Source organism: Alosa pseudoharengus, unplaced genomic scaffold (assembly GCF_046254945.1).
Source record: "Alosa pseudoharengus isolate Yale_2024_CS ecotype anadromous, Long Island Sound unplaced genomic scaffold, YU_APseudo_1.1 YU_APseudo_1.1_scf_8, whole genome shotgun sequence".
Taxonomy (NCBI): Eukaryota; Metazoa; Chordata; class Actinopteri; order Clupeiformes; family Clupeidae; genus Alosa; species Alosa pseudoharengus.
Window position 1 is genome coordinate 7,224,337 of NW_027468870.1, and position 23,867 is coordinate 7,248,203.

The 23,867-nt window shown below is 44.2% G+C and overlaps 1 protein-coding gene across 1 annotated transcript in view; it reads left to right on the forward strand.

The window, feature by feature from the left end:
* Positions 1-83: 83 nt before the first annotated feature.
* adamts2a (ADAM metallopeptidase with thrombospondin type 1 motif, 2a) overlaps positions 84-23,867 on the forward strand; it is a 53,371-nt gene continuing 29,587 nt past the window's right edge. Inside the window, exons 1-7 of the mRNA XM_076274345.1 lie at positions 84-126; positions 4,287-4,372; positions 4,805-4,849; positions 7,793-7,914; positions 10,592-10,599; positions 12,089-12,531; positions 22,088-22,256. Of these exons, the coding sequence (XP_076130460.1) occupies positions 84-126; positions 4,287-4,372; positions 4,805-4,849; positions 7,793-7,914; positions 10,592-10,599; positions 12,089-12,531; positions 22,088-22,256 (916 nt within the window). The remainder of the gene's footprint in view (positions 127-4,286; positions 4,373-4,804; positions 4,850-7,792; positions 7,915-10,591; positions 10,600-12,088; positions 12,532-22,087; positions 22,257-23,867) is intronic.

A 23,867-nucleotide genomic window follows, 5' to 3' on the forward strand; every position in this document is an offset into this window, starting at 1 on the left:
TTTACTAGCTTTACTAGCTCCTCCAGCTTCTTGAGGATGGCTAGGCCTTCTTTGGGATCCTAAGGTCATTGTCAGCTGCAAACATGGAGGTGACCAGCAGGTGGCGTTCACACTTCACTGGCATTTGTAAGTGCAGACCAGACCTGGATACTCTTGGGCTGATTCATTCTAGCCAAACTCTAGTTGGCAGATCAACTCAAGAGTATTCTGTTTGGATGACCATACTACTCCTTGTCTATTGGAGATTATGTATGATTTACTTTCAGCCGCTAATGGTTTGCTAAGCTTACTTTGTTCCAATAGGTCGCTTGTTTATACAACTACTGAGACCATTTTAGAGTTGCTTTCTGAGTGAGTAGTAAGTGCTTGAATGATATAATGTTTTGACAGTGGCCAAACCCCTGATGTATTCTTGTGTGACCTATTATTTACTCAAGGGAAAGACGAAAGCTAAGCCATCCAGGGGAAATGAAGGTAAGACACTTTTGCTTTCTCACAAATGTAATAACGTATTTAGCATCTAAATGTCCCATATGTTTTCCTCTGACTCCCTGCCCAATTAATGAAAGGTTTTAACCTTTGGATGGGAGGACCACCACTTTTGCAATGAGGAATTACTCACAGGCCATGTTAACTGCTCTTCCAGCAGACCTCTGATCTGACTTGTGACAGTGAGTCCACCCTTTCTGTTTCCCCTCTGCAGTGCTTTGCTCAGGCAGTCCCCATAACTTATGTTGTCACGGGCTGATTTAGAGCTTGAAGGTTGACAGCCTAGGATAAGTCTAGTCTATAGGCTTACTCTTTGACACACAGATTGTCTGAGGGTAAGTCTAGTCTATAGGCTTAGTCTTTAATTTATTTGTTATTATTATTTGCCTGATTGATTTGCCCATTTGGAGTTCCCCCGGAATTTGATACATTTTGTCAGCATTACGTATGGGTCCATCTTTCCACTGATTCTGCTCGTTGGCCTTTGGCATCCTCTTCTGATGCTGCTGCACTGTCGCTTTGGGTCATTGTCCGTATGGAAAGTGAGGGATTCTACTGGTATGTTTTTGTCAGCACACTGACCACAGGGATTTGCTTCCATGTGGCATCTATTACTCTCCAGAAAGTCCCAGTTTTTGACCTACTGGCCAAGTATCGTCTTGCCACGAGTGCTTAGTTCTTGGGGCTTAGTTCTTGTCATGAGCAAATGGAGGTCTGGGGGTTGATGAATAAGGTAACATACATAGATAAAGGTGCATGGACAGAATGAGCAAGAGACGATAGATAAAGTGAATGATTTATGGATGACTAAGAGAGAAATATCAGTTATTGTGAAAGACTTGGACACTGGTGGATGTGAAATAATGGTTTTCACTCATTATCAATCAATACTTTGAAGGCAAAAAATGCATAAAATTGGTCTTCCCTTTCATGCTAATTCCCCTTCCTGTTGTTTCCTGTTAAAACTACTAACAAGATAATTTATTGAGGTGATGTTGATTATATGATTCAAACCAGGACATACTGTCTGCTTTCCCTGAAATGCTCTGATTGAATTGTGTATGGAGAAGGATTTCATGATTCACTAATGAATAGTACCCTGAAGCAGTTAGCTCAGAGAAATGGGGTGATAAAGTGTGCTTGGTTCTTAAAGTTCATTTGTAAGAACAAGACTAATATTACTGATTATTTTATTGTCTTATTTTATGTATAATAGCCGACTCCCTGTTTCCTTGGGCCTAAGTGATATTACATTTATCTGAAAGACAATCCCCCACAGATCCTAATTTAATCCTGATTTAACTTGCTCTCTGGCAATAAAATAACCTGTAATGGAGACACCCCTATGAAATTCCCTCTAGTCAATGCATTTCACTTCAGGGCCGGTCTTATCTTGGCACTGTTATGTACAGAAGATATTAATGTCCCTCCTGAACTGTCAGAGAGGCCATCTAGTCCCATCTGTCCGTGAAATCCCCTGACTGCGGCCTGAAGACAAGGAGAGAGGCTAATCTATCAATTTTGTCATTAAAGTATAGACTCAAAGTTAGCTCTATTTGACAGACTGTTGGCAACTTCAAAGCAGACATTTTCATATGGGTTAACTTGTTTACGGTTTCTCATTTTTATATTGTAACAATGTATCAATACAACCTGTAATTGTATGAGTATGCCATACATGTGAGTTTGCTATACATATTTTTCCCAGTCCTGTGAGCAGTGGCTTATTGGATACCTTGGCAATCTAGGTCCCATTGCACCCTGAATTCGCACCTCTTCTACAAGTAATTGGTCATCAGGCTCTACTGCGGTATGAGATGTTCTCTATCATATGCGGTATGAGATGTTCTCTGTCATATGCGGTATGAGATGTTCTCTGTCTACTGCGGTATGAGATGTTCTCTGTCATATAAGACCAGCTGACTGCTGCAGGCTGCTTGTTACAGCTCAACTGTGAGAGCCACACAGGGACACGTTTTCTGTATGACAATCACTGGCGAATATGAAATGGATACGACCATCCAGATTTGTTCCAACATGTGTCGAATTTGTGCTATGAGTACATTTTGCTCCAAATCCCAACCAGCCTTCCCACTGACTGCCCCAGTTGTGATCATGTGTGATTAATCTCATGTGGCAAATGCTGAATACAGTTTTAATGTGACAATAGGCATAATCATTACAGTCATTACAATTTAAAATAAGAATGCTAAGCTGATGCTGAATTGTCCTTTTGAAATAAACCTTGATTCATCCACCTGTTGATTAAATGCAGAGGTTAAAGTGACCACTTCATACATACTATAACTGTTAAGACAGCATGACCAATGAAAGCCAGGGATGGTAGCAGCTGGTTTTCATTGGCATTAGCAGGCGGACATAGCGTTAGATTTTTTTTCTCTGTTATCATTGCAATCACTCAGTCTCGTTAGGCGTCCTGATGTCAGCGTTTAAGGTGTGTTTTGGAATGCTATCATGACGAAGCTTGTACCTTAAAATGCACTCGTTAGTCATGTATCCTTCCAGAAACATTTGATTTTTGACATCGGCATAGCTTCTGTTTCATGTTGTGTAGTCGCCAATGGCATTTCCCACAACCCAGTGAAGTATATTTAGAAGTTTTGCCATTCCTCATTAGTCGTGACACAAACCACATCAGTAAAGAGTTCAGTATCTGGCCTATCTGTCTGCCTGCATAGAGGAAGCTCAGTGCTCAGACAATCCATGCAAACTAATAGGAAGCATATGTAACAACAGTCTGGTGTGGGTGCACACACTTCACAGCTGCATTTCATTTTATTGATTTATTTATATGTTGAAAAAGATAAATCATCATGCATCCGATATATAGAAATTCCATACTAGCATTTCAATACACCTTAGCACCATTAGAGAGAGCCTCCATTACTTGGCATGTAATGACGTGTTACGGTAAACATTATGGCTGCAGCAACATGGTTTGATATGATTATAGTTTTGGAAGAGATACACAAAAGAAGTGAAGGTGTGTGTGAGCTGAGATTTGGCTTCAGGGCTCCATCTGGCATTTCAGTCGCTGGCAGTGGCCTATTGATAGTGTGATTCCGACATCTGCTGTTGTGTGTTTGTGTATGTATGAGTATGTGTTTTTTTTCTGGTTAATCTGAATAAAGGTGGAGCTATAGATGTCTAAGATTATTCAGTATTCTCTCTCTCCTTCTTTCTTTCTCTCTCCCTGGGGATGAAGACAACCTGACATTAACAGCAATTGACAGCTCTGCCTACTTCTACATGCGCTTCATACTTTAATCAGCTAGGCGCCTCTCCTGACGCCACCTGAGCTACATGGGAGCTCATTTTAAAGTGATAGATCCAGTCACACTCATTCGAATAGGGGAATGTCAGCACAACCCTAACCCCCCCAGCTCCCACCAGAGCCCCCCACCACCACCCCCCCCCCCCCCCCTCGCTCTCTCTCCACTTTCTCTGTGCCAGCCTACAACTTGGGCTGTCTATCTGAGTAACCGTGAGGTCGCTGAAACCCTGAATTATTCAAATTGAAGAGAATTTGTCTTCCCAAATGACTCTGGTGGCAAAATTCTCTCAAGCCGACGCCATGACCATGTTATATACTTTTAAGGTGACCAAGACAACTCAAAACTTAAACAAGACACACATAGTTTTAAGGTGAATACCAACACATAGAACTGTTGTATCCTATTAATGTTGCCATCTGTGCAGTTTTTTTTCAGCGTTGCGGTTTCGACTTTGCTTCTGTAATATTGGAACATGACGGAGACTCCACCTTTCGCCTTCAGGTGATGAACAGAATCTGGATTCCAGGTTTGTGCTCTTAGTGGACAAGTCAGGAAACAGAGACCTGCTGGAACTGCGCAGCGTCAGAGTGAGTCCAAGGTAGCCAAGCACTGAGCGCATTGGTACAGTAAGTGGTTCATCCCAGCAGTGAGAGCATGAAGGAATCTTCTAGAACCACTTGAAGAGCATGACATCTGAAGCCGTGGCGCAAAGGCTATATTTTGGTATATCTATATACCTATATTTATATTTTCCCTCTTCAACGAATCTGGGGCTAGTGTCAACCCATGTGTTTTTGATTCAAACTGGGGTCTCAGATGTATAGTGCAGGCCCCTGAGATGCCGTTTACTTTGTGAGGTGTATTACAGAGACATGCATAATGAGACTAAGAGAAAATGTAGCAGCAGAGGCCTGAGAAGAGTTAACTCCGAGAGCAAGTGACAGCTGCCTTTAAGGGTCTCCAATGAGTTGGTAGAAGTAATGTGTTCCTGTGTCACACTTTTGTTAATGGCACTCCAGATGATGCTGCGCTCAATTCAGAAACATAGCAACCGCAGTGAAACAGTGAGGTTTTGAATTGGTCTCTTTGTGTGTGTGTGTGTGTGTGTGTGTGTGTGTGTGTGTACAACTCTTTGTGTGTGTGTATAATAGTAATGAGGGGAAGGGTGTGGGCCTGGCTATAGATCTTCTGAAATACATGACCCATGCAGATGGGAAACTGAGATGTGTGTTTACTGTAAATAATTGATTTCCTTGTCATAGTTTGGGTTTGCATTCTCCACAGTGGTGTTGTTCCAATCACACTGCCGGCCTTACTCTGCTGTGCCAGCTGCTGATTTCTGAAAGGTCACACTGACACGTTTTCTCCTACTCAAGAGGCTTAGTTGCTGACATGAAGTGGTGCTGGGTGAACTGTGCAGATTCCCCATATTTTTTGAACAGGACACTCTCAGTGCCCGAGTAAGCTATAAAACAACAAACTGTTCCACGAAGTCTGGGACTCGTTCAACTCTCGGAGCCTTTATTTAGGAAAACACACTCTCCCTCTCCTCCCCATTCCATTTTATTCCTCTCCAACATTTCCCGTGCTTTTGATCATGGAACGGGAGACAGCATTCCTGGCACACGTTTGCCAGAGCCGTGGCCTCGAGGCTGGTCCTGGTTAAATCCCGGGCATGATCACAGCCCCGGCGACTTTTCATTACGCCACCGCACAACACCACCGGAGGTGAAAAGAACGAGACGTTGCCCCATGAAGTGTGGTCCATCTTCGTGACGCAACTCGCAGCTTTTCGATTGGAAGGGCGGGGGGGTGACCGTTGTTGCGCTGAAGGGCACAAGGGGCTGAGGAGTTAATCTGCAGCTGGTTCCTCTCTTTTCCCTCCTCTCCTCTCTTCTCTCCCCTCCTCTCTTCTCTCCCCTCCTCTCTCTCTCTCTCTCTCTCTTCTCTACCCTCCTCTCTTCTCTCCCCTCCTCTCCTCTCTTCTCTCCCCTCCTCTCTTCTCTCCCCTCCTCTCTCTCTCTCTCTCTCTCTCTCTCTTCTCTCTCTCTCTCTCTCTCTCTCTCTCTCTCTCTCTCTCTCTCTCTCTCTCTCTCTCTCTCTTCTGCTAGGGTTCCGTGGCACTGCTGCCGCTGCCTCTGGCTGCCAGACCCTGATGCTCAGCGTGTTACGCTTTTGTTTTTGTGCAGAGGGGAAAGGCATCCCCCTTATTCTGTGCAACCACTCCTCTCCTCTCCTCCTCTCCTCTCCTCTCCTCTCCTCTCCTCTCCTCTCCTCTCCTCTCCTCTCCTCTCATATTCAGTGGCATCAAAGATATTGTGTTGAGGGAGGCTTCAATACAAAAAAAGAAGAAAAGAAAACAACGCCCGTCTCACAGACAAGACCCTAATGAGATTTACGTCCTGTGTCTCTTGGCAGCTCTCCTCCTCCTCCTCCTCGTGGATACATTGAGGTGCAGGATAATTGCCATTGTAGTCCCTGTCATCTGAGGCACGCTGACACAATGAGGGAGGCAAGGATTTTCCTCGGAGGGGTGGGGGGGAGGGGGGGAAAACAGCTCTGCTGAACTGACTCCTGCACAGCAGCACCATCACCACCAGTCTCACCGGCTAGCCTTGAGGTCCTGCTGGACCTCTTCAGGAATGCCACTGATCCAGCATATGGCTGCTCGGTGGGATTTATTGGTGGTTCCGGCAGGGAGGCTGATGACCTCCCATCCTCTCTCTGACGGACTTAAGTGTGGCGTGGTCGATAACCTTCATGTGAACTGCCTGAGGATTGCGCCATCAAAGTGTGCTTGCTCCGTGTCTGGGCTATCTTCCGCGTTGCACTGTCTCCATCCTGTTAAGCGGAGCTCTGACATTTGTTAGGCCTCTCATACATCAACTTACCCCCCCCCCCCACATGATTTTCTAAAGTGTCAGTGCCTGCTGTCTCTGTTGGAGACATAATATTTTATTGGTGGAAAACTATGTGTGTCAGGTAGCATCGGAACCAGACGGGAGACGACTAAAGGGGGAGACTTTGAAGATATGTCTTTTTGGTTTATGAGGGTTGTGCTGCCTTAAAAGTTGCACATACATCATAAGTTGGGGCCTGTGCAGATCTGTCGGTGGGAATCTGCAGTGCGCGGGCAATGCAGTGCATGCCTGGGTGACCATGTGTGTATGTAAATCATGCATTTGGAAAAGCAGGACAGGTTTCGTAAGGATGCCAGTTTTGCCCTTTTTACTAGCCACGTGTTTCCTTTACGGACCAGTAAATGCCATAAGAGAGAGGGCTTTAGACTCTCTGGAAGCCATCCACTGACCAAACTGGTCTGTTTGTTTCAGTTCATTCTTTTGTACTGCACAGCTTTATTAAGCTGTTAACATTTTAATTTCGCTTGCACAAAATGAAAGAAAAACATGTCTGTCCAGTAAAATAATAGCCAGAGGGAAAGTCTATATGGCAGTTTTACCATATGGCGATTCATTACATCACTGGCTACTTCAGTTGTTCTCAGTCTATAAAAATAAAAAGAGGACATTATGTTGACAGCGTAGAGCTGTGTAACAAAAAACTCCCCACTGTTTACTGTATGCCGTGAATCATTCAGATGTTTACATATCTATCTGGGTGTGAGTTATCCTGTATATTTAGTGTGTGTGTCTGTGTGTGTGTGTGTGTGTGAGAGAGAGTGAGAGTGAGAGAGAGAGAGAGAGAGAGGGGGGAGGGGTTAGAGAGAAAGAAAGTAAAATACCTAGAGTGATGAAAAGACTCATATAAGAGGCCTGGTGCAATCTCCCCTGTAAAAGAGAGGAGGAGAAGGAGGAAGAGGAGGAGGAAGAGGAGGAGGAGGAGGAAGAAGAAGAAGAGAGGAAATGTGAAACACACGTCTGGCGGGACACACTGGCTCGGCTGTGCTCGGGTTAAGGGCCAACGATGACGTGAGCCTGGCTCCACTCTTTCATAGACACACTCCGCTAACAAGTCCCCTGTCTCTATTACACCTCAACCACTACTAGTCCTTCAAGGCCATCTCACCCCTGGTGCTGGAGCATGTCCAGACCATCCTCCTCTCCTCGGAGTCCTCTGGTGGCCCACAGCAGAGTACTCGGAGCCTGAGGCCACGCGCCTCTGTACACCAGTAAGTGACAACCTAATAGGCCAACACAGCTTTTAGTGGAGGCTTTCTTATATAAATGTGCAATGTAACTATCTTTACATTACACTACACTGTTTTTATAGCCACTAAATTGGAACCATAGCAACTAAATTTAATTGAGCATTTCAATTCAGCCAGGAGAATTTGACAACAAAACAACACATGGGCTACACTGACTCTCTTCAGTTGTTGTACAGTGGTGCACCAAATCATTTGATCAGTGTGGTTTCCCATGCCATCATTTGCCATCTCTGTATGCCCAACACCAGGCTAACCAACGCCCTTGCCAATAAGTGAACACAACCTCCACCTTTACAAAAGCTTAAAGACTATGCTAGGCTCTGGTTTATCTCCTATTTTTCTACTGTGATATGTCTTTCACTATTAGCTTCCTTACCTCAGTTGTTTCCTTCAGTTTCAGGAAGACACACCACACACACACACCGGAAAGTTCCCTGAGTGCAGTATCATGGATTAATATGGATGACCATCTGCCTACAGACCTCCCTGCGTTAGAGGGCAGAAAGTTCAGTTTGTATATATTTGTATTTCTCACATCGATGGCAGGCTATGTAAGATGCATAGCCTCAATATGCAGAGTCTTTCACCTTATAATCGCTGCTGGCAATATGTGCATGGTTAATGATGCTATCTCAAATGCTTTTAAACACTCTTACCCAGCACTGTACTTCACTACATGCAAGTTACATGAAGGAGGACACGTTATCACCACTATGGTCCATGTAATTGATCATTTCTCAATCCTGCTTCATGGCTGAGCAATGAAATTAAATGAAAACTGGGAAAAGATGCATTCATCCTAAGCCTAAGTTTACTTTGGTTTCCCTTTACCTATGCACATGATTAACACACACTAACACATGATTCCTCATAGCATTTTATGGCTTTGTGCATTCTGCTATAAGAGGGATATTTTAGGGAGATGGTTTTATGCATAATTGAATTTTTACTAGGGTTATTTGTTGTTCCTGTTGCTTCATTGGCTCATGTAACTGATACCTGTGATACTGAAATATCCAATAATGAACTGATTGGGCAGGCTAGGCTATCTCTTTACTGAGCGCAGAGCCCAATGAGCCTTTGGTCAGTGCTGGGACAGAGAGTACCTCACCAAATAAACTGGAGGGACTGCAACTGGTCATCCATGGTCCCTTGACAATGGGTCTGTGATTTTATAAGACAGGGAGGATATGTGACTTTCTGTCAGAAATGTATGTCTTGTCCACTGTCATCTACGACTTGAGAGGGGCATGGTATCAAGCACCTCACCTATTATTGTTGTCAACAGAGTAAAAAACATTAAATCACAAGAAGTAAAGTATATACATATAGGGATGATGCTCAGATGACTGTCTCAGATGACTGCATTCTCACCATCATGCAAAAAGAATGTTGGGATAAGTTTCACCAAAACTTAAAGTGCTGAATGGGCAACAGCAACGCAGAGAGAGTGTGAGAGAGAGAGAGTAAGAGAGAGAGAGAGAGAGAGAGAGAGAGAGATCCTCCATGGTGCACTTTGCGGTGGGGTTGGGAGGGAGAGAAGAGGGGAGAAGGGATCACGCATTTGCTGGTAGATCGCTTATCGGAGATCTCAAAGTCCGCCTCTCTCCCGTGCGATCTACCTCTCGTCGGACCTGACATGGATGTTAAGCTGGGATATGTTTTGTTTTTTGTTTTATTGCGGTTACAACACACGAACGGTTTATATCTCACCAAATCAAAAGGTAAGAAGTACTGTTCATCATTGTTTACTCTTTATAGCCTACTATTGCAAAGCCAGTTCAAAGCGTAGCAACTGACGTTCCTACAGGCACACATTTCGAGGCAAAACGTTGTGATTCCAAGTTTCCTTTTCCACTGTTTTTGCTCATAGAGAACTATGGAACAAGCAAAGTGATATTATAGCACATAAAGGCAGTCATGATTGACTGTCTGCTCCCTGCCATCCTCCTTTGTCCATTTATTTCGCGTTATGACAACTTTTATACAATCCGCTGAAGCGAACCATGTTGTGGTCTATTTATTCGCGCGTTCTGTTTCCTATGTTAGAACAGTAGCTTAAATGACATAAAGTGTTACTAAAGTCCATTTTACAATTTTCTAATATGGCAATTAATATAAGTATTGTAGTTATTTTATAGATCCAGACTGCGATCAGGGAAAGCACAGCCTCTTGTCTGGAAAATAAGAATCCTACTTGAAATTCATGCAGAACGTTGCAGCCCCTGATGCTTTTAAGGTTTTATGGAAAATGCAATTTTCCATACAGACGTTTTCACAGCGATGAAACTCAATACATAGAAACAGTGAAATAATTGCTTAAAGTCTCTGGTATGCCTGAGAACGGAATAAATAAACGATGAAGCTGCACGATGGTCTGTCTCTCCAGTGAGGTGAAGGGCATGCCTTGCCTTCGAGCCGGGCGGGGAGGGTTGGCTCTCTGACACTAGCCACAACCTAGATCTGGATGATTACAGTATGCAACTCCGAGGATACAACGTAGCCCATCACTTACCGTATAGGCAGTTGCCACTGTGCGGTTAAGTGTTGTTGGTTGTTTGACAGCCGTTTGTTTTTTGGGGGCCCCATGAAGGTGCAGAGACCCACTGTTATCTTTTTGTATGTCCTTGTTGTTTAGCCCTGAAGGTAGGCGGAATGACAAACGTTTGCGGGGTGTTTTTTTATGACACTACAGTGTACTTTGCTGTGGGTCCAACGTAAAGTTTTAGCACCCCGGGGCCTGCCCCTCAACCCCTCTAGCGCCACCAACAGACAATTTAAGTCTTCAGTCTCAGACATTTCATTCTACACTATGTCCCTGGACTTGAAAGGTTCTCGGTACAAATATCCCCTTTGAACCCAATAAAGTATCTGCTTCATATACTTCTGAATTCTTGTTATAGTTATCAAATACAAACATGACCTGAGTCTTACTTCTTCAACAGAGAGACAAATCTTCACAAAGCTTGAAACATGTTTTGTCCCAGACACCCTCCTCTGTTCCCATGGGAACATACATAGTCATAGGGACACTGTGATGCAGTGGGTCTTGCCATTGCTACTAGCAGCTATATAAAGCCTACACCCGATTAGCAAGTCAACTCATTTGTCAAATTCACCATTATTAACATTCTCTGTCACTATCCCTCCACCCTCTCTCACTCTGTTTGAAAACATGTGTATGCCGAGAAATGGAGGAGAGAATTATATGGTTTTGTTATGTATTTTATTTTATTTTTGTTATTATTATTATTATTATTTGCCTTTTGTATGTTTTATTGTTCTTGTTTTGTTATTTTGATTATTGTTGTTGTATGTTTTGTAACTCAGGCCATTGCTGTAAAAGAGCTTGATGCTCAGTCAATTTCTCCCTGAATAAAAAACGGTTGATGATGATGATGATGATGTCTATAAGGTTCTACCTATAAGGTTCTATACATTAAGCAATGACATTTGTTCCACTGAATGTGAGAGAGAACCGGATATGGAGTAGGGTTTGTACAGTATTGACAGTGCACCTAGAATGTGTGCAATATCCTATTATGGTATATCAAATGTAAAAGACTGCCTCAATCTTTTCAATGTAATGTACAAGTGGATGGTAATTGCTGTAGTTTGTAATGCTATTGCACTGATATGGTACTGCTTTTGTTGTGGTCAGATTTTTTGGCTTCCTTTTCCTTTTGGACATGATCAGCAATGAATCGCTGCAGTGTCTGTGTCTCAGTAGTATATCACAATACTGTATATCTGTCCACAGGACTGGCATGGCAGATCTCTTGATATTGTTATAGTAAGATTACATTGTGATCACCACAACTTTGTATATCTCATGCATTGTTTGATGTGTTCAATGTCATCTGACATTTGTATCTAAATGTGTAGGATATACAGTATATGACATGCTTTAGAATTACATGCTTATGGAAATGGAAACATGGAAAGCAACATCATATACTCAGTTGGTCCTTGAGGGTTGATGGTGGTGGTGATGGAGGCTGCTTCTTGCATGTTAACTAAACTGTGTGTGTGTGTGTGTGTGTGTGTGTGTGTGTGTGTGTGTGTGTGTGTGTGTGTGTGTGTGTGTGTGTGTGTGTGTGTGTGTGTGTGTGTTTTACTGTGTTGCTCTCTGCAGAGTCCCTCCAGCGTACGCTCAGGGAGTACAGCCTGGTGTATCCGGTCAGCACGGATGCCCATGGGCGCTTCCTGGTGCCCGCCGTCTCAGCCGACCAGCTCCGGGAGCAGCTGCCTGCGGTTGCCCAGCAGCGGCGACGCAGGAGGCGCGAGGCCACGGAGGAGGAGGAGGAGGGGGGTCTCCACGCGGCCGACCCCTCCGCCGGGCACGCGTCGATGGAGACGCTCTTCTACAACGTGACCGTGTTCGGACGCGAACTCCACATGCAGCTCCGCCTCAACTCGCGCCTGGTCGCCCCGGGGGCCACTGTAGAGTGGCGCGACGACGAGAACGCTGCCAACGGGACACGCTACGGGCCACTTCTGCCCAGCGACTGCTTTTACGTGGGGCACGTCACAAATCTGCCCGACACGTCAGTGGCCATCAGCAATTGTGACGGCTTGGTGAGTCCCCTGTCCCGAGTGTTGTCCTCTTGCGCTGAGTGTTCTCAGAATTGTTTGTAATACTTAGAACTTTTTATTTTAATTGTGAGGACATTGCATAACTGGTCTTTTACTACATTTCCCATGTTCCAACACTGAATCAGTTCAGTGTTTCTTGCATAACCATGTGCCAACATCTTCATTTTACGATTACCAATGAAGTAAGAGTTTTATACTGACATCACTGATAACAAAAGAAACAAACAGCTGCAGCTTTCTCTGAAAAGAAACAAACAGCTATAAAAATGAGCGATCACACTGAAAAATGAGCACTGATATATGAACACCACATGAGTTTGGGGATGGGGTTGCAGACTCCTGGTCATTTTGCCAAATGGATGTCTGCTTTGGTCATTATAAAATCTGTTGTATAACAGAGAATCTTCCCAGTGGCAGACATATTAGTGTTTGGTAGCTGAAAGTCTGGTAACTGATAATACTGTTTATACACATTAATTAATAGTGGCACTGCAGAGAAGGCAGATAGTTTTGAAGAGCCACCAAGAGGAGGACTCCTGTGGGGCCGAAATGTGACTTGTGTCTCTAGGCAGCGGCAGCTTCTCTGCTGGATGGTGCCAAATCAGTTTTCCTTAATGATGAATTGATCATGGTGTCATACAGTTCTGCCGAGGTTTTATTTTAGGAAGTCTCTAAGACAGAGATACATGTACATGATGGGGCTGGAGTCATCTCAGAGTTCCTGATAAGCCTTAATGTGTCTCCGGCTGTTATTAACAGCTAACGCTTCATCTTTGTCTCTGTGGAAATCTTAGGTGCTGAAAATGGTTTGCCTGTAACAGCACATGGAATGGAATTCAGATTGCTACATTAATGAATTATGCTTACGTTAATCAATAATTTAGGGCTTGATCACTCTGAGTCACGTTCATCAGATAGTCTTTTGGATTTGCATTTACATCAATGCGTTTGGCAGAGACTCCTTACAAGAGGAGGGAAGTGGTGCGCAACGCAAGCAAGCAGCAAATCAAAAGAACCATCTTACCGCATGACTGAGTTTCCATTGGCCAGGTAGCATTAGGAAGTCAAAGAAACTCATTTTAAAAGTAGATTAAAAATGGAACAGCTATGACTCTAAATATGGCCAAGCACAAACAATGAAGAAAAAATGTTGTAAGTAAAAAAAAGTGCACTATGCAAGAATTGTACCTTTACAAAAGCCAATTTGATGGTAAACGACCTTGTAATAGGTGAATGGATAACCTAGCATAGTTATACAGCATAGACATAGAGACTCGCTTCCGAGAAAACAAGCCATGCAACTTCAAGAACGGCGACCCGACAAATCTCGCGAGAATCATTACCTTGAATCATTACCTTGTCAGTAGCCTGTTGTTAATCCTTCACCTCCAAATAAAGCATTTTAATTGTGTACAGAGGATTAATCATGAGAAGTTTGCTATTTACAACAGCGGAGTATAAATATAAATATATCGCGACTCTAGGGGGAGCTCTACAGTCTCCAAAAATACCTAAACCTGCATAGTGTACCTTTAAGTAAATTTAGTGTAATTATTCTAGTGTGTTCTCCTGAAGTATGCTGAAGGTAATGGCTTTCTGTGTCCCTCTGAGGCAGGCATGGGCTACGGTGTCTCTGTGTACGTCGGGTTGCCATGGCTCCTCAGCAAAGACAGACACACACATTTCTGTAATGGGAAAAAGTGCAGAGGAAAGCATGTCCAGGCAAACCAAGTGAGCGAGCTAGTGAGCGAGAGAGCACACTGCCTAAATGACCTCACAAGTACAGGCTTCTGTTCACACTTCTGCTCTGCTCTCTGTGCACACCCATCCTGAGGAGAGATAGCCTCCCGGTGAACTCACAACGCTGCACTGCATGCTGGGAAGGGAGGGGGGCATATGTTGCCATTACGTTGAATCGTCGCAGAACTTCACTTGGAATTAGCAAGGCCGTAAACACATCCTTATGGCGGAGAGGCCTTCTGTTGAATACAATTATGAGTTGCCATATGTTTAGAGGCACAGCTATATGTTGGGGTCTCCATTCATCACTAAGATTACTGTTGTCACAAGGTAAACTGTAGCAAGCATGCGTGTACATGTGTGCTGAAATCCTTTTCACTGCACAAACTTAGAGTTAGTCCACTGATAAAAATGAGTTACAGTCCCTCTATACTGTATCTTGACAGTGAATCGAACAGAAATCCTTACAAGAAAATAATTCATTTTGTTTACACTATTGAATAAACAGTGATTCTATTTTAATACATGTAATTGTCAAAATAGAAATGTCAGCATAATACCGGTGTATTTCAACTAGCATCGAGTGTATCTTAAAATAACTCCTTGAGTGTTTCAGAGAAGACTCCTCTCTCCTAATCCATGATATGGTGTCAAGCAGATGATAGAAAACACTATCAGGCATCACTGTGTCACCCAAAGGTTGTTGCAGGAGTTGAGAAACTGATTATTTTATCCTTGTCAAATCACTGAAAGGCCACACATTCCACACAATATGACAAGGAGACTCCTCCAAGCGGTGATGTAATGTGTGGGCAGGTTCCAGCAGACTCACTTTCTATCATATTTGGGACTTAAGACACATTGTAACTATGCTCTTCACAACTGATTATTGAACTGCATTTAATAATTTTACGTGTTGCAGTAGGTTTGAGCACTATCTGTTGTACTGATGCACGACTATTACTTGTCTGAACTGTTTCGCATAATGTGATCTTTATAACCTTGAATTTTGTACATCATGGTTAAAGAATTCAGAACTTCATGGGTCCCTCATGGGTCTCTGCATAAACATGCGTGCTTCAGTACGCTGTGTTTATGCCGGACCACACTCCTCAATGTCACCAGATCTCTCTCTGGTGAGAGTGGTCAGTCCTAGAACACTCATGATAGTTAGAGCACAAGTTTGGAGACTACTTGTTCAACTGGCAGTGAGAGCTGACACAAACATGGCTGTTTTTTCCCCTCGATCTGGCTCACAACTCCAAAGCCAAAAGAACCACTTCCCTTTTCCACTTTCTGCATGTAAGTCCAACTTAATGAACTCTGACATCAACTTATGACTGGATTGCACTGGATCTACGCTGTTTCAAACACAACACACTGCACAGGCTTTACATTCCCACCCAATGTTTAGCCGATGCGCCCATGCTAGTCTCCTGCGGTATATTTTTATTTTATCTGGCTCCATGAGAGCCACATCCTGTCCACTCCTCATTCATACCCCATACAAAGCAAGCCATACCAAGTGGTCTGAGTTCGCAGTGTTATTGCGGGTGTGATGGTGCAACAGTAGCATCGCTGAGTCAGCCCGGGTTAGAATCCCCAACCCGCTGTTGTGGGGTCTGTGTTGTGTAGGATAGTGTCTGCTAAACACCACCAGTCAATTGACTTTACTTTGCTTTTTTCCCCTTTCCTGCTTGTAAACATCCTTTGTAAGCAAGCCATGGCATGTGGTCTGAGTTGCCAGTGGTGTCTGAGTTGTTAGTGTCATTTCTACATTCCTGCCTGTAAGCAGTCTCTGCAAGCGCTGCAGCCATAGGTGCGTCTCTGTGGCCAGCAGCAGGTAAGGCCCTGCAGATTCTGTAAATGAGGGGCTGTCGTTAGAGGGGGCAGGTGGCCATCTCTGCCCTGAGGCCCTCGCTCTGAGTGAGGGATGTGTGGGAGATGACCACAGGGGTCCACCTCACGTGTCCAGCAGGGTGACAGGTTGTCACCACAGTCATCATCTAGTCCTGTAGACTAGAGAATGTCACGGTCAATGCCAGTGCATCGTCACTCCCTTCAAACTCCTGAAATGCATATTTTGATATACACGAGGTGTGACATTACAAAACATTATTATAATGTTTAAGTAGAGGGTCTATTTAATGTGAGAGATACAGAGACATTTTTCTTATTTCAGGACCATTTTTCATTCAGACTGGTGACATATTTGATTAATAAGAAAGAGGTGACAGTGGAACGTCTCCCCCATTCCTGTGCAATGATAACAGGATAAACAGCTCGTCTAACACATCTGGAAATCATCGCTTTAAATGTTGCCGCAGTCCGTAAGTGATTAGCTCAAATGAGTTGAAATAAAGCATCATTGCTCTAGAATGCGGTTGAAGCCAAACTTTACTAGGTTCGGTCATTCTTTAAAGTAATTATTGCAGTTTACCTCTCTGCTATGTGCTAAAACTGCAGCAATAACCTGAAATTGAATGCTCCGCTCAATAAATAGTACATGAACCCTATCAAAGAATGCTCCAACGATTGCTTTATTGTTCAGGTATTCATGGATGTTTTTTAAATAGGTTTTTGATGGCAGGGATGTTAAGGCTCTGGCGTTGGATCATGGGCATGTCTCAGTATTGCCTGTCTACCTGTGTTTAGGTGGTCTTATAATCTTTGTGATTGTGGACATGAAAGGCATCAAAACTGGACCCAGGTTTCTGTTGTAACGAACCGGAGCCAACGAGCCTGTCGTTCTTCCTGCTCTGCTCCAGCAGATAGCGCTTTGCTGGGCGCAGTTCACAGTAGCGTGGGATGAAAGAGGAACTCTTGCCATGGCGGGGTGTTCCAGAATCTTCTGGCACCTGTCTTCATGGAACTTTTTGTAGCCTTTGATGATGCCATTAACATTCCATCAGCCTGACATTTCAAGGGGGGGTGAGGGTGGGGGGGTGGGGGGAGCATTAAGGGAAAGAACTGAGGCTGAGCCTTTAAACGCCACACTGTAGTCCCAGACAGGTTCAGGTGTAATGAGTGAAAGGATACTGACATGACAGGAGATGAAGCGTAACACCATCTTCTCCTGGCCAGTGTTGTGAATGTGCAGCTTCTCCTCTGTTGGAGTAAGCGGATAATAGCATTTTGGCCGTAGAGAGGTTGTGAAATCACTGCAAGTGTCCACGTGAGCGGTCAGTTTAGGAAGAGGGAGAGAGAGGCCCTTTATTTTCCCGGCCAAGTCTCTGGAGGCCTTGTACATACTCACCTCCTTCCTGGAGAGGAATGCGCAGAGTGGAGTGTGTTCGCTCTGTGCTTTGTAGGTGGGAGGAAGTGGATGGGCTCATATAGGCCTCTTCCCCACTTCTTGGAATCCCTCCTCAGGATAGGATCAAAACAAAAGCTCACCACACCACACATGCTTTTGAATGGGAGTGTGTATTCTCAATAGAGAGCTATGCAATCCCTCTCTAGATCTCCTTCTCTGACTCTCCCATGTTCTCTCTCTCTTTCTCTCTCTCACTCTGTCTCACTTTGTCTCTTTCCCTTTCCCTCTCTCTTTCTCACTCTGACTCTCTCTCTTTCTCTCTCTCTATTTCTCTCTCTGCGTGTGTGTATCTCTTTCTCAGTCAATTTGGCTTTGGCCTGAGGCCCAGCAGTGCTAGCAGCAGGTTACACTACCTTTCGAGAGGGACATATTGACACTCTTGTCAGGATTTATAGTTGTCTAAATTGGTCCTGCTGGAGTGTGGAGCACAACACAATTTTCCACTCATACTGACAGCACTGGAATTTCTCTGGGCTCATCATCTTATATCTGACTTTCATTCTGTGTATTGAGCAGTTTAGAAGGCCAGAATAAGTCCAATCTATTAGTACAACAGCATTTCTCATTTCACGTTTTGCAGTGGAGCATAGAGGTTTTTGAAATAGAAAGGGATTGGGTCCCAGAAAGCACCTGTCTCATGATTTTATGTGCCACTGTTTCCAGTGACAAATCCTTTGGAAAAAAATACATGTTTTTCATGGACGATAAAAAAAATCTTTTGGGGATTATGAAATCTTGACTTTGTAATGATTCAAGAACGAAGCAGACTACTGACTTGATTTGCTGACTGACCTGCTTGATTTATGTGGAAAAATACAAACATCATAAAAATCAAGGGTTGACGGTAAAAGAGTGTTGTTTATAGTTGTGACTGTCTATCCGAAAGGCCCATCCTGTCCATATTTCTTCCTTGAGGGGAAATCTGACTGGCTTCCACAGGTCACAGTGAAATAAGCAGCTGTGCTGAGCAGAGCCCAGTTCAGAAGGGAAGTCATGTGGGAGGTCTGGCCAGAGCCGGACAGGCCCAACAGCACCGACCAGAGAGAAGAACAGGACAGATGTGCCGAAGGTATGATGGGCCATGTGTTTGACTGCGTGTTAGTGTGGCCAGAGATTTATGCAGTGACCATCACTTGGATCTGACCTTGCCATTGGCCTTGTTTTGCACGGTTTTGTCCAGGCTGGTGTTCTTCCCTAAAGACTCACGTGTCACGCAGGCCTGTTTCCTTTCACACAAAGTCGTCTTTTATTTGTGTCATTTTGAGAGCGTTCCTTTTTCTCTTTTGTCAGTGGATTGAAGAAGATCAAAAAGAGTTCGTTCTAATGGTTCTGACGTGACAAGAAAAATGCTGTTGAATAATCGACTTGACATGGAGTTGACCCAGTGCCTTACTTGCCCGCGACTTCTTTTCTACCACAGGAAATCTGGGAGAACATCTGGATGTCTGCCTCCACTCTAGATATTTGAAGCATCTTGGGCATTTGAAACAGATCATATCTGACCGTCATTTTAACCCTGAAAATGAGTGTTTATGCACCAGCTCAGTGCTAAAGGTAGATATTTATGTGAGGGTCACTGTCATTATGACTCTTAATCATTACTGTGCGGCCTCTCTGTGACAGAGAGTGTCACAGGGGAGTAACATACAGCGCACAAAGCCAGCTATGGCAACAGGACAACAGCAGGGAACTTGCTCCACTCTGTAATATTAGAGGCTGTTATAGCCTTGTCTGTTGAAGGAAGGCCTTTCATTACTTATGAAAGGGTCAGGAGGGCCCTTGGATCCTCCCTACATGCAGAGGTGGTCTTCTTCCCACACACTTTTCCTTCACTCTCTCTTTGCACCATCTCATAGCATCTGGTGTGTGTGTGTGTGTGTGTGTGTGTGTGTGTGTGTGTGTGTGTGTGTGTGTGTGTGTGTGTGTGTGTGTGTGTGTGTGTGTGTGTGTGTGTGTGTGTGTGTGTGTGTGTGTGTGTGTGTGTGTCCGTGTCCATGTGCGTGCGTGCGTGCGTGCGTCTGTGCACACATGGCCAGCCTGGGGTTTGGGCAAACAGCCACAGTGTCACTGTTGGCTTGTGAGAGATTGCAAACAAGTATTTGATTGCAGTTCATTCTTTTTATGTTATTCCTAAGAGCTGTGATTAATTGTTGGCAACAGTGCTTATGACGAATTAACACAAATTACATTAATTTGTTAAGGAAACATACAGGCAATGGCCACACACACACATACACACACATACACACACACACATACACACATACACACACACACACGCACACACACACACACACAGACACACACGCCTCATTACAGGCTTCAGCAGCCCAGTGGATGCGACGCAGCTTGACCCCCTTCAGCCTCTGTCCGAATGACAACGGCATCGCTCATCTCCCCGAGACAAATCCACATCACATCTGACCCGCTAACATCTGCGCTGTCTCAGTCACCCTCACCAGTCCTTCTGATCGGGAGGAGAGTTTTGAGTCAGAATGACTCAGCCCTGTGATGGTGTCTTTATTTGTTCCTCTAGTTAGATGGGCAGTAAAATACACGGATGCAGCTTTCACCTGTTCTTGATTTCAGCAAATTTGGATTTAATGTCCTATTTTTTCTTTGTTATGGTCTTCTCTGTTGTTTGTTGTCTAAGTTAAAAGATCTAGTCGAAAAAGTTGTGCCTGCTAAGACAGGCTAGTTATACCCTTCCCCAAAAGGATATTTAGTGTATTTTTCCGTGCTGAGTGCCCCCCCTCCCACTCCTTCCCCTCAACCAAGCATTTTTAAAGTTCTTCTGTCCTATCCAGAAGATATGCATCAGCTGGGAGAGAATGTTCCATGAGGTAACGGTTTTGTTCTAAAGATCTTGACCTTTTTTTTTTATCACACTGACGATTCTGGTGTGGACCAAATGGAAATAATTATCCTAAACTTTTAAAACCATTGTTCAGTAAAAAACCTTTTTTGCTTCAGTTTATTGATTTTTCCGACTTACATTCTTCCAGGAAACCCTCTGGCAAAACGCATCACTTTCCCCCCTATAGGAATCCGACTTGCCTCTCATTTCTCCGACACTGTCCCCTCACTTTGTCATTGAGTCAGTGGATTAGATGGGTTTTGGTTTTGGGCTACTGTGTATTTCAGCTGCGCTGCTCATCTGGTCCTTTTAGCTGCAGTTTTGCAGTTCTGCATTTAAGTGCCAGGATACGTCTCAGATTAAACGTTTTGTGGCCTGGGCTGGTGATGTCCAGGCCGGTTGTAGTTCATCTGTGGGATTTTGTGCAGTGTCCTGCCATGTCAACCACAAAGTAACACACGGAGGCAACCACACACTGGACAGCTGTATATAAAGGTTTATTTTCTTATCCTCAGAAGAGAACCCTTAATACTAAGTGTCTGCAGCCCTTGATGTCACTGCCTGGACCCAATAGGGGATCTAGATTGCAGTAAAAGCTCAACAAACTCTTGGAATCTTGCGGTATCTTGGGTTCAGAGCAGCCGTAACTACACTACGGACCTCCATTAAGGGTTCTAAGTGGAGTCTTTTAAGGTTTTCCTATGCGGAGGAGCCAAAGACCGCTGGGGCATTCAACCCAGCTCCTATCAATTAACGCTGAGAAGAGGCAGCTCTTCTTGTCGGTGCTGTGTACACCCGTGCTGCTTAAGAAACAGTAGTCTCTCGGCCATGTCTAAGGGGCTGGAGCCTAATATCTGCACCACATTTCAAGTGTTGACACTGCCCTTGGCACCCCACCCACCTTGCTCTCCACATCAGAGGGAGTGGGAAACCTTGCTATTGATTTCACCTCTCTCCCGACCTGTCTAATTTGCTATGGAAGTCAAGGGAAAAGACTCCGGTTTTCTGAAGGGCAGGGGGGGAAAAAAAGACAGGGATGTGTCCCATCCCTGGACTCGCATCGATTGGACGGCTCTCAAGTCCTCAACTCCTCCCCTCTGTCTTCCCCACCTCTTGATGCTGTTAATGAGCCTGATGCAAGAGAGGAGACATTAAAAAGCTGATGTACAGCTCCACGTTCTCACAGGGAGACCAGGCAGAATTGGGAGTTGGCTGAGAACACTGATCTTAGTCTTCCTGGAGATTACTGTTACATTTTTTTGTGTCCTATATCTCATACAGTAGATGGTGTCCAATCCTTGTTTTCTTCCAGAGTAGATTTTGTCCTGCTATATTATGATGGTGGAGGGGCAAGACTGCAAAGTGGAAAAGAGTGGACAGAACATTTTCTGAATCGATTAAAATATATGATCCACTTAAAGAGCTAGCAGAGACTGTTGCTCAATATGCAGTGCTCAGGTTCTCCAAAACAAATGAAGGGTTGTAATATATGTGACAGCCTATCTCATAGCTGTGTGATAGTTATTATAAATATTTCTATACCTTTCTCTCTCTCTCTCTCTCTCTCTCTCTCTCTCTATCTTCATCTGTCTGTCTGTCTGTCCATCTCTCATGCTGTCGGGCAGGCGGGGATGATCCGTGATGGGCAGGAGGAGTATTTCATTGAGCCGCTGGAGAGAGGACGTTCGCTGACTGGAGAGGAGCACGGAGGTCCTGGCCGCCATCATATCGTGTACCGCGCCTCTGACGTCAACAGGCCGGAGGTTGCTCCCACGGCCGCCTCTCACTCCGCAGGTAAGGCCTGGAGCAAAGTGTTTGTTCTTTTACTTACTCACCTACTCACTCACTTACTTCATCATGACCCTTAAGGACATAAACATGTACTAGCAGGTACATTTGGCAGGTCGCAATTCAAATTTGACACTGAAGACCTTGCACAAGTGTAAAATATATCTCAAAAAACATTTTTGCAGTAAAAAACGTTTACAGTAACTCAAACACACAGCGACAGTAAGGATCATTCCTGAACCCACTGTCCTCACCTCCCTCCCCCTGCCCTCATACAAAAGCATAATAACATCTATAGCATATGGAAAAGCTATTAACAATATATCAAATGCGTAAAACAGTTCTCATGGTTTATATGACAATATAAAATGTATCTTCTATGAATTCTTAATATATTGTACTTCTGCTAAGCCCACCATGGCACCAGGCTGTCATCAGCCATGTGAGGGGCCTGGTTTTCCCAGAAGGCCTTGTTTCCGTGTCTCACACCCCCGCTCTGATAGTCCAATTTCGCTTCTCTCTGCCTGGGCGAACGTGGGAGAATCTCTGAGGAAGGCAGGATTTAAAGTTATGAAGTCTTAGAAACGCTCTCATTTTTGTCACTTTGAGTTACAGCCATGAAGTCTGACCACCACTGTGTATTGCAGGGCTAGACTTGGGTCTTGGTTAGTGTAAATTGCAACTTTTAGATGGCAGTGCAGATAGAGTGCCAGAGATTCCAGACAATATATCCTTAAATAGCACGGTTCCCGTAAAAGCTGTATATATGCTACCAGGTGATCACATAAAAAGACAAAACACACACACACACACACACATAAAGACACACACACACACACACACACACACACACACATAAAGACATAAACACACACACACACACACACACACACACACACACACACACACACACACATAAAGACATAAACACACACACACACACACACACACACACACACACACACACACATAAAGACATAAACACACACACACACACACACACACACACACACACACACACACACACACACACACACACACTGTAAATGAGAGGTGTACTGTATGTGTACTGTGTACAGCTTAGGCTGGTGGGAATTTTGTTTATGCATTATGTTTTCATATAATTATCTTTTCATGTAGAGCCTTTCATTGGTTTGATGTCAAATGGTCTAGTATTACTGCAGTGAGTGTTTTTGGTTTACCAAAGGATCTTTGCCAGATGGTTGTCATGGTGGTTTGTGAAGATCCAATGTAGAAGTGCAGTAGGTAGGAAGTCTTTGTCACCAAATGGATTATTACAATGAAGACACAAAAGGGCTTAGGGCGCTCAGGAGACTTCAGATAATTACTTGCTCAGGTGCTCTTCTGCGACGGGTGAAGTGAGAATCCAAATCACTTCCTGTGAATGAGAATCACTTCCTGTTTCTATGCCCTGATGAAGGCCAAGATGGCCGCAACGTGTAGGCCCATGTGCTTTTAACCAGTTCTTGCCATGATGAATTAAAGGCTTTTTATACTTTTTCAACCTCAGAGTGCCTCTGCAAACTCATTTTTCTTTGGATTATTACAATGTTGTGGATGGTTCACTGTTTCATAAGGCACTAGTTAACTGGTTCA